A 14,303-nucleotide genomic window follows, 5' to 3' on the forward strand; every position below is an offset into this window, starting at 1 on the left:
TCTAAAATTCTAAGTTATTATCCTAATATCACTTTGCAAGGGGTTGGACAGAGAGTAAAGCACTCAAGGCACGCTTGTAGTAGAATAGCATATTCGAAACAGCTCTGAATTTGAAGTCATCATGCCACTTTACAGCTGAATGACCTTCAAACAAACCTCCTTCACCTTTCTGGACCTCCGGTTTCTTATCTGTAAAGTGAGAAAATTGGATCAGATGACCTCTTGAGTCCCTTTCAGTTCTCAAACCCATGAATCTATGCTTGATGAATTAAGCTCTAATAGTATTATCTCAGGCAGCACAGGCTTGCAAAAGTAGAGGACATGGCTAAAACTAGCCTAGAGACTGCCCAGAGAACAGCAGTCACCTTCAGTTTTAGACATCCCTCTGATTAACAGGAGGGCTAATGTGTCAGTGCGTATATTCATGACTCTGAGCAGGAGGCCCTTGTGGCAACAGCAGCTGTCCTGAGTCAGGTCTGCTCCCTCATAAGCCCTCTGAACTTTTTCTTCCCTCTTTCATTGCACAAAGGGTGACCATAAATCATATTTTTATTTTTTTTTATTTTATTTTATAATAACTTCATATTGACAGAATCCATGCCAGGGTAATTTTTTTTACAACATCATCCTTTGCACTCACTTCTGTTCCGACATAAATCATATTTTAATATAGTTTACAGAGCAGTCACAACTACCCCATAAAGAGTTAGCAAAAGCATCATTGTGCCCAATTTGCAGATTAGAAAAGTTAAGTAATTTAAGAGTCCAAAGATCATAAATAGGAACTAAAAGGGACCTTAGAAGCCATCAAATCCAATCCTCTCTTTTTGCAGATAAGACTGAAGCCTGAAGAAGTTTAAGTGGATTTGCCCAAAATCATACAGCTGTTAAATTTCAGAAAAGAGAACTGAACCCACATTCTCTGCCTCCAGAGCTAGTGCTCACTAGGCCATTTTTCTGGGATCAGACAGCTAATAAATGGCAGAACAAAGATTTTAGCTTTTAAATCAATATTCTTTCTATCACAAATCTGTCTGTTCTAATTTGGTGAGCAGAATAAAGGAAAGGTGACTGCTTCAGAGCAGGTGCCCAGGAAACCACACTGCATACCCACATGGGATGTTCTGGCTCACTCTTCCTCCACTCAGAGGACTAGCAAACAGAAACTTGGGGAGGTTAGGGTGATTCCCTGCCCAGAGGTGCCATTCCCAGGACCCTTACCTTCTTCTAGGTCATTACGTGCCGCTGCTTCCAACAAAGTGATGCTTGGGGGAAAAAGAACACGTTTCTCCTTGATTCCAGCATTAGTTTTGCATTTTTTTTCCACACGGCCCTTCTTGCCCTGGGCCTCCTTTTCAGCCTGGGCCCACTTCTTCAGTTGTTGGGCCCTCCTCTTCTGTGCATGTTTAAGCCGTTCCTGGGTGCCCATCCTGCCCACCATGGGCATTTCTGCCAGAAGCTCCAGATGCTCAGCCATGGTAAAGGGCTGCCTCCAGGTAGGATGTGATAAGTCAGAATAAGGAAGGGAAGGGAACAGGCTAGCCTGGGCCTGGACCCAAAGGATAAGGCTGGTGGCCTGATCCAAGACCTCCGCGGGCATCCCCTGCCCAGCAACTACTCCTTCTTGGGATCCCGCTGTCGCTGTTAATCAGTTTGCTGCTCTGTAGTTGAGCCTTTGGCCCCAAAGGCCAGAAAGTGCTCCATAGTACCAGGCTTGTGTCTGTGGGGAAGGCTGGGGTCCAAGCAGCAATATACTCAAGTGACTCAATCCTAGCCTGATAACTGGTCACTCTCTGCCCCACTCACCAAAGCTCTCCAGTTCTAGTTCCTGAAGGCCTAGACCTCAGTGTCAAGAGACTGGGAGTCAAGTACTACTCCCGTGACAGCTGAGGAGAAGGTAGAAGGAAAGGTGGAGCAAGCAATCCCCTCAGCACCCCAGACCCTCTGGGCTGTCACTGTGCCGATTCAGATCAGTGCCCGAGGCACTGGATCTCTCCTACCCCTCCTCCTAATTCCTTTCTACCGTCGCCTCCCCCCACAGGGTCAGGGTGCACAGCTGGTATGTGTGGTGCACAGCAAGCAGGATCCACTCGGCAGGGAAGCAGTCATTGAGACAGAGGCCACTCTCAGTCCAGGGTCTGCTGCTAATTACTCTGATAAGGAGGTTCCAGCTTCTCAAGCCACTGAAGGGAAGGGGAAGGGAGAACAATCACCAGTAAATGATGGTCCCTCCAAGGGTCCTGGCAGTACGCCTAACCTCCTCCTTCCAAGTCAGAGAATCCACAGGTCCAATCAGAGAGTTCCCCATCATCAGACCCTCTCCAATCTTCTGCTCCTTTTTCTTTCTCCCCCTCCTGGCTTAGTCAGAATGTTGAGCTTTCCAGTGTCAGTTTATAGCTCCCATTACCATCATAAACTGATGGAATGCCAGTGGAGCAGCTCCTCCCCAAAGGGAGGGAACAGGAGATCAGCTATCAATGGAGGAAGGGAAGGAGATTGTCAGGATGGTATGCTGAAGGAAACTTTCTCTGCCAAGCTCTAGCAAGTTCTCCTTTTTAATCCTCTTCTATCCAAGGCTCAAGACTATTTCCATCAAGGCTTTGCTGGAGTTAAGCTGGCTGGCTGGTTCCCTTCTTGGTAGTAAGTTGATTTACCCCCATTTTCTGGCTCCTGTCCAGTAGAGGAGTGGGCCTCTTTCCAACCCAAATGCAGGGGAAGGTAGGCAGGCAGGTAGATCAGTGCTGGGGCAGTATCTCAGGTCATCCCCAGTGTACTCTGCCTGGGCACATACTACCTTTTGCTGTCTTGCTACCCCACTCACGTAGACAGACAGGCAGGCAGCTCCTACAGGCCTGAGGAGGAAAGAACAAGGAAACATCAAAGAAGGCATGGAGGAGGAGGGGAAAGGGAAGAAGAAGGTGTCTGATCTCTCAAACCAATTGTGTGGTGGCCAGGTCAGTATCTACTGACCGACAATTTAGACAGTAGCATAAGATCTTACTTCCACACTATACAGCCCCAAAGTTTCCCTTGTCCCCCCATCCATCCTTATTCCTATACCCTCATTACAGCATACTTTCCCTCTCTCTCTACCCACCCTGAACAGAATGAGAGGTTTTCATTCAAGCAGGAACCATGGTCATGTTTTCCTAGGGTGGGGCAAATAGAAAGCTACTGCTTAAAATGTTTTAATGCCCTTAAAACCCAATAGCCTGGTACATAAAGGTCAAACTCCTCACTCTGATATTCAAGACTTCCCACAATCTAGATCCAATCTATTCTCCTCAAGTATATCTTCAGGTAAATGAGAGTACCAGCTGCCCTCTTAATGTAACCCATGCTTTCCCGTACTGGAACTCTTGCCAACTGTTTTCTATTCCAGAATGTCAGCCCAATTTTCACCTCTTTCCATTCTGCCAACTTTGGGCTGAAATCCTATTTATTCTTTAGAGCAAACCCAATGCTACCTCCTTTCATTCCTCTGATGAAAGTCATCTGTAATGTCATCTCATAATTTCTTAAATGTACTACTCTCTTTGTAATAAAGCTATTTCTGTCCATATGTTGCCTATCTTGCTAGACAGCTAAGGATAGGGGGGGATCTTGTCATTCACTGGTGTATTCTCAATGACCAGGTACAATGTTTCAGACTTAGGAGATACTTAATATTTGTTAAATAAATGAATGGGTCAACAACAGAATGTTAAAGCTGGCTGAGTGCAAGATTTGACTTAAATTCAGGTGATAAGGTTTCAAATTTCTCCTCATACAAAATTGTGTGACTGCAAATTACTTAACTTCTCAAAGTCTCAACTTTCTCATTTATAAATGGGGACAAAAGTATCTGCACTATTTTAAGCCCATAGGATTACTGTAAAAAAAGTGTTTTGTAAACCATAAAATACTATATAAATATATTTATATTATAAATAAATATAAATTATTGTTCTAATCTAGTCTAGAATTGAATATCTCAGAGTTGAAAGGAACTTCAAAGATCACCTAGTTCAACCTTCATAAACATTTCATCCCACTTTACCATATACCTGACAAATAACCATCCAAATTTTCCTTGAAGATGCTCTGGGGGAAACTCACTACCTGCCATAGTAGCTTCTTTTACTTTTAGACAGCTCTGTCAGTTAAAATCTATCTTTCTGCCCTTACACAGTGTGGACCTAGGAAATAAAAACAACAAATCTAAGCCCCTTTTCACATACTTCATGTGAAATATTTCACATACTTCAAATACTTCAAATAATTGAAGACAATTATGATGTTCCTCTAAAGTTTTCTACATATTAAATACATTGAGTTCCTTCACAAAATCTTCATGTGGCATATCAAAACATAAACTCATGGAATAATCCCAATCGCCCAGGTCATGCTTTTCTGGAAATTCTCCAGTTTATGAATGTTCTTTTTACACTGTGACATGCAGTCCCAAACACAATATTCCAACTGTGATCTGAACAGGGAAGAGGACAGAAGGATAATCACTTTCCTATTCCTAGTGTCTTTCAGACACCAGAATGTCAGAGGGACATTTTCATTTTAGAAAAAAAAAGAAGCTGAAAGGAAGACTGGAGCACCAGACTTGATTCTGACAAATAATAAATTGGTTCTTTGTCCTCTGTTCTTGAAGAGGACATGACATCAGGGAGGTGATGCCATGACATATAAGTGAACAAATAGATACTGCAACAGAAATCAATGGAGACAACTTCTGGCCAATTTGGCTGCATGAACAAAAGAATAAGCCACACATGAGCCAAAACTGTCAAAATCTAGGGGTAAAAGGAAAACTCTTTCCCACCTTCCTCACCCAAAAGAGATTGTCATGAGTCCAGAGTTAGAAAAATATTACATGGAGACCCTAAGCTGAAAGGTAACAAGATCAGAGGATTCCTTTTAGAAATCCCCAGGATGATCAAAAAGCTCAACACTGGGGATTTTGAAAACCTTAGGGAACAGTACCAGGCAATGACTATTTACAATACTGTGCAGAGACTGGGACAACGGGGGGCTGTTACTTAATACTTTGTCCTGAGATATCAGAAAGGGCCCTAAAGATTCAGTGCTTTGTACCTCAAAGATCCAGGGGAGTCAAACTTAAGAGGTAGAGGTCACTCCAAATTCTCAAGGAACCCAAAGTAAAACCAAGCAGGGCTGATCATTCCAATCAAAAGTGCAGCAAAGAATAAACCCTGGATCTGGGACAATGATGAACTACAGGAAATAAAGCTGGAGAAATAAATAAATCAAAGAAACACCCACAAGTATCAATAATTATTGCAAATCTATCAACCATAAGCATAAGAAAAAGGGTTTCCACAAAAAAATAGCTAGAAAAAATAGATATAAAGATGCAAAAGTGAATTATTTCACACTAAAAAAATTAATTAGAAGTTAAATAAGTAGCTTAAAAGACAAAGTAGTAAACTTATCCAAGAAAGAAAATCCCTGAAAACCAGAATAGGCCAAATAGAAATCAATGGTTCCCTGAAATAATAATGGTAATAATAATAAATAGTAATAAATAATAAAAATTTAAAATAAATAAAATAACAGGAAAAATCAAAAAATGAAAAAAGGGAAGAAAAATTAAGTTAATTGAGATAAAAAAAAAACAAATTATGTAGATTCATGTTGAGAGAAAATTTAAGAATCAATGGACTTCTTGAATGCCATGATTATTTATATTTTTTAATATTTTATTTTGAAGAAAAAAATAAGAGAAAAGTAAAAGAAAAACAATACAAAACAAAATAAAACAAAAGAGAACATTGGTATATACCCAGCGATGATTCAAAATATATAACAAATACCAATTTAAGAAATATATATAGTTATATATACACATATATATTAGTAAAAGAAATAATATTCATGAATTGTCCATCTTTTCTTTACTTCCTTATAAATTATTCTTTTGTTCTCTGTAGTATACCTGTAATATTCTTCTCTAAAATGTAATCTTCTCTAGGAGCAGTTTTCTTGGAGGGCTTCTGGGAGCAGCCTTCCTTTCAGTTCAGAGTAATCACTCCAAATGCAACCAGGTATTAAAGTCCAAATCTTTTATTCTCTCCTTCAAAATCTTGTCTCCTCCCTTGGGCCCTATTAGCTTTCTTAGAGGCCTATCTCTCTCCTTGGTTCCAAGAGCTCCTGCCGCTAGTTCTTTGCCTCTGCCAGCTTCTGCCTCTAGCTCCCCGCCGAATGTCTCCAAATCCAAAGGTTTGTACTTCAGCCTCCAACAAGCACAAAGGTGGAAGATGGAATGAATCTGTCTCAACCTCAGAAAGGTTCTAGTGTCCTTGTCTTTTCTGGCCCTGACAGCTCCTCCTTATATGCCCCACACTGAGTATACATCAATCATTTTATCACTAGGAAACCATTATTTGTTGTAGGATTAAATCAATGCTAAACTAGATTTAACCACTGTCTCCTCAATTCCACTTACTTAGCACCTTTTAAGAATCCTAACATATACTCTTTTTACATTATTCTTTTTTTCCCCTTCTTATCCCCACCACCACCCACCCCCAAGCAGGCTACAGTTAAGATATATATAGATAGACAGATAGATAGATAGATATGTAGATATATAGATGTAGATACATACTTACATATACACATAGACACACACATATCTCCTTTTTATCCCTCCACTACCCCCAAGCTAATTAAGAAAATATATATTTACGTATACATATGTAAATATATACATATATACATTTGCACATCCACCCAACCCAGATACACACACATGTATTTCCTATCCCAACTGATTCTATCATTAAATTCTGCTCCATAACTTGGTTTACTATTACTTAACCTCCTCCTACCCAGGGATCCCTTCCTTGTCTTCTTCCCTCACCCTTTGCTTCCCCATCCACTTATTTCTCCCCTATTTCTTTATAGATTTTGAAGTATATATGTATATATGAAGTATATATGTAGTGTTGCCTATTAAACCCATTCCTGATATGAGTAGGTGTTCAGAATTATCTGTCCTCCTTCCCCTCTAATGCCTCTGTGACAATTCTTTCTCTGTACCTCATCTGTATTCATTACATGATTACTATTTTAGCCTTTACTCTGCCAGTTTTTCTTTTGATCTATGCTATTGCTGATATTGGCAGGGCTGAACTCTGAAACTGTGTCCCCTTTGTAAAAAGTCTGGGAGGGGGCATACTTTACAGATGTTCATTCAATTGGAGATCTTGGGGTAGCCAAATCCCCATTCAGGAAATTCCAAATTCTGGAAAAAGCCTTCAAAATGATTTCATTCAATTATAAGATCTTGGTCTGATAATCAGCTCAAACTGCCCCCAGCCCCCAAGATTTGCTCACAAAATAGGTTTTTATTAACACATTCTTTGCAAATTTCCTTATTGAGGAAATTTCTCTGCTAAGAGAAAGCATCTTAGTGGAAAAACCTTTCTTTTTGTCACTGATTTCAGAGGTTTGTGAATTCTTTCACATCCGGACCTGCATCTCCAAGTCGAGGGCATCTCTCCCCCTTCCCACACTGCATCAATATTGCATAGAATGAATTCAGTGAAGACACTCAAGAGATTATAGCCTTAAATATAATTGCCACCTGAGACTTTATAATAAACAAGTAGAGCTATAGTTTTAAAAAGTTGCAGGTGTTTCTCCCTCCAGTTTCCCACCACCTTTTAATTAGCACTTAAGTATCTCTTTTAAAGGCAATTTATTCTTTTATTTCTGGGATAGGTCTCCAATTAGAATGTAAGCCTGGATTCCCCTAAACAAAAGAAGAAAAAGCCAGGCTGGGAGGTGGGGGCTTCTTTGTTCAGACTATTTAATCTTGTGTTTTACAGAGTTTTTACTTTGCATTCATTTTACTGACAAACCTTGTCAGATGGGAGATGCCCTTTTTCCCCAAGATAGGAATAAACCAGTTCTTGCTTTTTCTTACTCTTGAGTCTCTGATTGCTTTTGTGTTTACTACCGTCCCACACAATGTAAATCTTAAACATAAAGTATAAATTTCCCATGTACAAAAACATACAACAATTTATCCATGTTTAAAGTTTATCCATGTTAAGTTCTATCTTTCTCTTATATATTGAATTTTCTACTAAGTTTGGCTTTGATTGATAGAAAGTCCTGAAAATCTGCAAGTTCATTGAATGTCTACTTTTTTCCATTCAAAATTATAGAGAATTTTGAAAGAGTATAGCTTTGACGTAAATTATGTCCCCTTTAACCTTTGGGTGAGGCCCTGAAATTGTGTCCCCTTTAATCTGTGGGGGGAAGGGTGTTCCTGAACCTCAAACACCTTTCCCAAACAACACCCTTTCCAAGTTAAGTGGTCTCATTCAATTGGAGATCTTGGCTAGGGGCATAATCACCACCCTCCATTGAACTGGAGATTAGTCCCTAAAATTGCTCCCAGCTTGGGGCCCAAAAAAGCCTCTTTGGAAGGCTAAATAAAAAGAGACTCTGAACAATGAATCTTTGCAGAAATCCTAACAAGATCTTGCCCACTAAAAAGGCTGTCTTCCTAGCAAGCTGTCTTCTCAGTGTAAATAAATCACATTCTTTGCACAAACCTCGTGCCTGTATTCATTGGGGTTTGCAAATTCTTTTGCAAAGCCTGTCACTGGCCAAGGGGATCCCATTGCTATTAGGGGATCTCTTATCCTCAATTCTCCCACCTCATCGGCTTCTAACAATATATGAGGTGATTTGGCAGGGACAATCTGATCCCAAAGTCCTGTAGCTTTGCCCCTTATCCCCCCAACCTAGGAATGCTATTGTAATGACAATCTGTCTGATTCTGAATAGACCACTCCTGGATTCATTGATGATTGATAATCTTGTCAACGATAACCAAATTCTGGAGACCACTCCTCAATTCATTGCTGACTGATAATCTGGTCAGTGGGAACCAAATTCCAGAGACCATTTCTCTGGATCATAGAATTAGCATGTCGATAGAAAATTGGATAAATGTGTTGCCTTGATTCTGTTTCTCTGCAGAATTCTCTTGGAATTTAGTTCACTTGTAATTGGTATTACAAATACAAAAAATTTTGCCCCTTGACAAGGAAATGGGTTCAAGTCTGCAAATTCTTTTGAGACACCTAGTAACACCAGTCTGTGTTTGGGGAAGAAAACCCTTCCCAACAATTTTACTGGATATATTTTTGACTATAGACTTGTTTTTTGGTTTGTCTATAGATATAATTCCAGGACCTGTGGCCTTTTATTATAGCTGCTAAATGTTGTACAATTCTAATTGCAGCTTGTTTCCTGCAAAGTTTTCCCTTTGGTTTGGGGGTTTTGAAATTTGGCAATGATGTTCCTATGTGTTTTCCACAAAAGATCTCATTGAGATGGTGACTAGTGGATTTTTTTTTTTTTCTATTTCTACTTTCCCCTCATGTTCTATCACTCAAGAACAGTTTTTGAGGATTATTTCCTGTATTATTGTGTCAATGTTCTCTTTTTGGTTGCAACTTTCTGGCAGTCCATTTATTGTTATATTTTCTTGATCTGTTCTCCATATCTGTCATTTTTCTTATTCATATTCTGTTCTATTTTCTCATTTTTTATAATCTGTTTTGTTATTTTTTGGTGTCTCATAGCTTCATTGGCTTCTCCTTGCCCAATTTAAATTTTCAAATAATTATTTTAATCTTTGAGACTCTGTACCTCCTTTTCTAGTTGGATAGCTTTTTTTTTTTTTAAATAATCTTGTTTTTCTTGGATGGTTTTAATTTTTTTCCTTAGCTCTTCTTCAATGTCTCTCATTTAACTTTTAAATTCTTTTTTTAATTCTTCTATAAATTCTTTCTGGGTAGGGCATTTCACATTAATAAAAAAAAAAAAAGTTTCTACCCCAAAGAGTAAAGTGTCCTTCTCTGAAAATGAACCCCAGTCTTCCCTGTTCCCATAATAATAAATGTTTCCCTAGTGGTAGTCTTTCTTCTTTACCAATTCATTTTTTTTAGTATGAGGTATTCGTGTAAGCACTTCTAATTGTGGGGTTGGGGAATGGTATTTCAAGCTTCCCTTTAGCTCTCTTCTCTGACCAGGAACTCCAAACCCAAAGCTTCACCTTCCTGCAAGTGCCCACAGACAATCTGCTTCTGCACATATCAGGTACTGGTTCCTTTTTTCCCAGGGCTGTGTCTCAGAAGCACAACTGGGCTTGGCATTCCTAATCAGCTAAAGTTCACTTTGTCTTTCTAACTCAAATCCCCACTCTACAAACAGGCCAGAAGGTAAAAGAATAAGTGGTTCCTGCAGAGAATCCAGCCACACTCAGCAAGCCTGAGGAGTCCCCATTAGATGTTTCTGCAGAGCTAGCCTGATAGTATATGCACTTCAGACAGATTAATCCCAACCTGGGTCTTTCTTCAGATCTTCTGGGATTCAGGAGGACCCCAGTTCTTCTCCAAGTCTTCTTGATTTATTATGTTTTTCCTGATGTACAAATTTGTGAAATTTGTGAAATTGGGAGAGCTTGAAATTTACCAACCTGCTCTGCCATCCTCCCAAAATCCTCCCATGATTTAAAAAAAAAAAAAACCCTGGATTCTCTATTACAAGGAATCACAGATGAAAACTACCCAGGTCTTTCAAAACCAGAAAACAAAGTAATGATGGAAGGAATACAGCGATCATTGGAAGAAACCCCAAAAGGACACAGAAACAACACCAAAATCTGGAACTCTGATATCAAAGGAAAACAAAAGAAAAAGAAAAGAAAAATGTCTAGAAAGACATAGTCCAAGAATTGAGATGCTACAGTCAAGGCTTACATAGGACTTAACAACTTTGTTCCAGAAGACAAAACATATGTACTTACAATCAAGAAAAACTTATTCTGCAAAACTAGGTAATTCTACAGGGAGAAATGGATTTTTAATGGGAATTGAGAACTTTCAAGTATTTCTAATGAAATGACAAGAGCTGAGTATACCCAAAATACAAAGGATCCAAAGAAACCTAGAAAGGTGCACTTATTTGAACACTGAAAAGGAGCTAAAAATGTAGAAAGGAAGAACAAGAATGTTAAATTTGTTATTTGAAACTAGATGATAGTATGAATAAAGCAGCAGGTCTAGAATCAGAAAGATCTGAGTTCAAATATGGTATCAAACATGTAATATCTATGTAACAGTGTGAGAATCACTTAATTTCTGTTTACCTCAGTTTGCCTCATGTGTAAAAAGGGGATATCACCTGCCTCTCAGGACTATAGTAAAGATTAGATGACAAAAAAAAATTGTATTTAGTATAGTGCTTGGAACACAACAAGAACTACATAAATATTAGCTATTATCACTATTAATATTATTATCATTATTTTACAATTAGGGTATATGAAGAGAAAAATATGCAAACATGGAGGAATAAACAAGGGCAATGAGCAGTGGCCAAATCTCACTCAGCTGAAATAGATAAAGGACAGTTAACATATGCATCCATAAGAGTTTGGTATGAAAATACATAAAACTCAATAAGGAAACAAGCTTGGGTAGAAAAGGGGGAATTAAAAAGGGAGGATAATAACAAGGAGAGAATAGTCCAAAGCAAATCAAACTTCCTAATCTTGAAGGGAGGAATTAAAGAGGTAGGGATTGAAAAGAACTAGAATCCAAGGGAAGAGATGAACACATTGTGGCAAATGAATATAATGGAATATTACTGGATCATAACAACTAATGAAAGAGATGCTCTCAGAATATTCTGGATAATAAAACTAATTTAGAATGAAGTGAGCATGACCAGGAGAACAATTTATACAAAGAAAACAAGAATGTAAATTTTAAAAAAATTTGAAAGAATACTGATCAAAGCAATAACTAACCATGTGTTTAGACAAACTATGACTAAATAAATATGTATACAAATCTCTTGACAAAAAAATGACAGAAGAGGCAGGAGAAATATGTTTCTGAACATGGCTACTATTTTGAGTGGCTATGTTTACTTGTTACAAATTTAGTTTGTTTCTTTTCTTTTGGTTAATGGAGAGGAGAAGGGCATCGGGTAGGTAGCAATAGTGATGTCCAAAAAAAGAGAGGCTGTTTTTTTAATAATGCACAAAAAGATCAGGCAGAACCAAGAGGGTAGAATAAAGCTTAGAGGAACTCTTCTGAGTTCCCCCAAACTTCCTTCCAAACAATTTTAAAATAACATCTCAAAATGAATTCTGGAGAGAACATTTCAGAACCCACAAAAGGAAGGGGTGAAACACTTTTGCAACCCAAGGACTTGACAACTTAGGAGGTTAGCAAGAATGGTCTATTATGAGGTGACCCAGGCCAATTCCAAAAGACTTGTGATAGAGAGAGCCATCTACATCCAGAAAGAAGATTGTGAGGACTGAATGTGGATCACAACATAGTTGTGTCACTTTTTTTGTTGTTTTTGGCTTGCTTTTGTTTTCTTTCTTTTTTAATATTTCTCTTGTGCAGCATGATAAATGTAGAACTATATATAGAAAATAAATGTAGAAATATGTAGAGAAGAATTGCACATGTTTAATAAGTATTGGATTACTTGCTGTCTAGGGGAAGGGATGGGGCATAGGGAGAAAAATATGGGACACAAGGTTTTGCAAGGATGAATGTTGAAAACTATCTTTGCATATATTTTGAAAATAAAAAGCTATTAATAAAATTTTTAAAAAAGATGGGTCTAATGGGTACTCCTCCAGCAATCTGGTAATATACACTGCCTCAAAAAGCCTTGGGAGCAATTGGATTGGAGGCAGCAGCTTCTGGAACTCCCAGACAACAGATGGTAAGGGGCTCAAACAACTGGTTAGGAGGACATTACCTAAGTCTCTTTATTGGCACTGGGGGCAGGACTCAGTTACATTGCCCATACATAGATCTGGATCACAGTCCCTTGGTTCTAGTCTCAGTGCAAAGAGGAACACTAGCTCACCAGAGTTTATGGTCACAAAGAGAGCAAGAGGTTCCAGGGCAGAAAAGAGTGTATGTGATCACTTACAGAGCATAGGCTAGAAGAATAGTAAACATACCTCTCCTTAGATCACAGCACCTTGGAAAAACAGAAAACTTCTAGACCTTCAGAAGCAGATCTAAAAACAGATACCAAAAAGCCTTGGAAGTAGAGTCCAATTTTAACAAAGCCAAAGTCAAGAAATAGACTGGGAAAATGTTCAGTCATTTTTTAATTGTGTCTGACTCTGTGACCTCATTTGAGGTTTTCTTTGCAAAGATATTGGAATGGTTTTCCAGTTCCCTCTTCAATTCATTTTATAGATGAAACTGAAACAAACAGATTTAAACAATATTCCCACAGTCAAATAACCAGTAAGTATTTGAGACCAGATTTGAATTCAGGTTCTGTGCCATTTAGTTGCCCCAGGAAAAAATTATAAGCAAACAACCAAAAAAATAAGCTGACCAGAAAAAGTTATTCTAGGAAGAGGGAAGATCAAAACATAAACTCCAAAGCCTCAAAGAAAAATGTGAATTGGTCAATTCAAAAGAATTGACAGCTTGGTAAAGGAGGAAAAAAAAAAATGAACAACATCTTAAAAACAAAAGTGGTTAAATGGTAAAAGAGGCACAGAAGACCAAAAAAAAAAAAAAAAAAAAAAAAACCCTAACAAGCAGAACGGGCCAAGTGGAAAGGGAATATAAAAGTTTACTGAAGAAAATAACTTTGCAAAAAAAGAAAAGAAAAAAACTCCTTAAAAACCAGAACTGGGCAAATGAAAGGTAATGAGTAAAGAAAGAGAAGATGATAGAAAATATGAAATATCTCTTTGGAAAAACAAATTGCCTAAAAAATAGATCAAGGAGATAATTTATTGGATTACTTTACTTGAGAATTTTCACGAAATTATCAAAGAAAACTGCCCTGATATTTAATCACCTCCTGAAAGAGATTCTAAAATGAAAATTCCCAGGGGCAGCTAGATGGCACAAACAATGGAGTACTGGTTCTGAAGTCAGGAGGACCTGAGTTCAAAACCGATCTCAGACACTTAGTACTTCCTAGTTGTGTGACTCTGGGCAAGTCACTTAACCCCAAGTGCCTCAGCAAAAAAATAAATAAAAAATAAGATGAAAATTCAAAGGAATATTATAGCCAAATTCTAATCCTCCCAGGTCAAGGAGAAAATACTGAAAGCAGTCAGAAATAAACAATTCAAATATCATGGAGCAATAGTCAGGATAATATAATAAAATAGGGAGAAAATAAAATCGAGGAAAAAACAGTAATCCTTAATATGAAATTTTTTTTTTACAAGTTTTTCTGATAAAGGACTCATTTTGCAA

At 38.2% G+C, this 14,303-nt stretch overlaps 1 protein-coding gene across 2 annotated transcripts in view; it reads right to left on the reverse strand.

The window, feature by feature from the left end:
• Nucleotides 1-14,303, reverse strand: part of PPP1R16A (protein phosphatase 1 regulatory subunit 16A) — a 114,086-nt gene that overhangs the window by 50,276 nt on the left and 49,507 nt on the right. For both annotated transcript variants that reach the window (XM_051971261.1, XM_051971262.1), the window contains exon 2: nt 1,222-2,852. In XM_051971261.1, the coding sequence (XP_051827221.1) occupies nt 1,222-1,600 (379 nt within the window). In that variant the 5' untranslated portion in view covers nt 1,601-2,852. The remainder of the gene's footprint in view (nt 1-1,221; nt 2,853-14,303) is intronic.

The sequence above is a fragment of the Antechinus flavipes genome, chromosome 1, assembly GCF_016432865.1.
Source record: "Antechinus flavipes isolate AdamAnt ecotype Samford, QLD, Australia chromosome 1, AdamAnt_v2, whole genome shotgun sequence".
Taxonomy (NCBI): domain Eukaryota; kingdom Metazoa; phylum Chordata; class Mammalia; order Dasyuromorphia; family Dasyuridae; genus Antechinus; species Antechinus flavipes.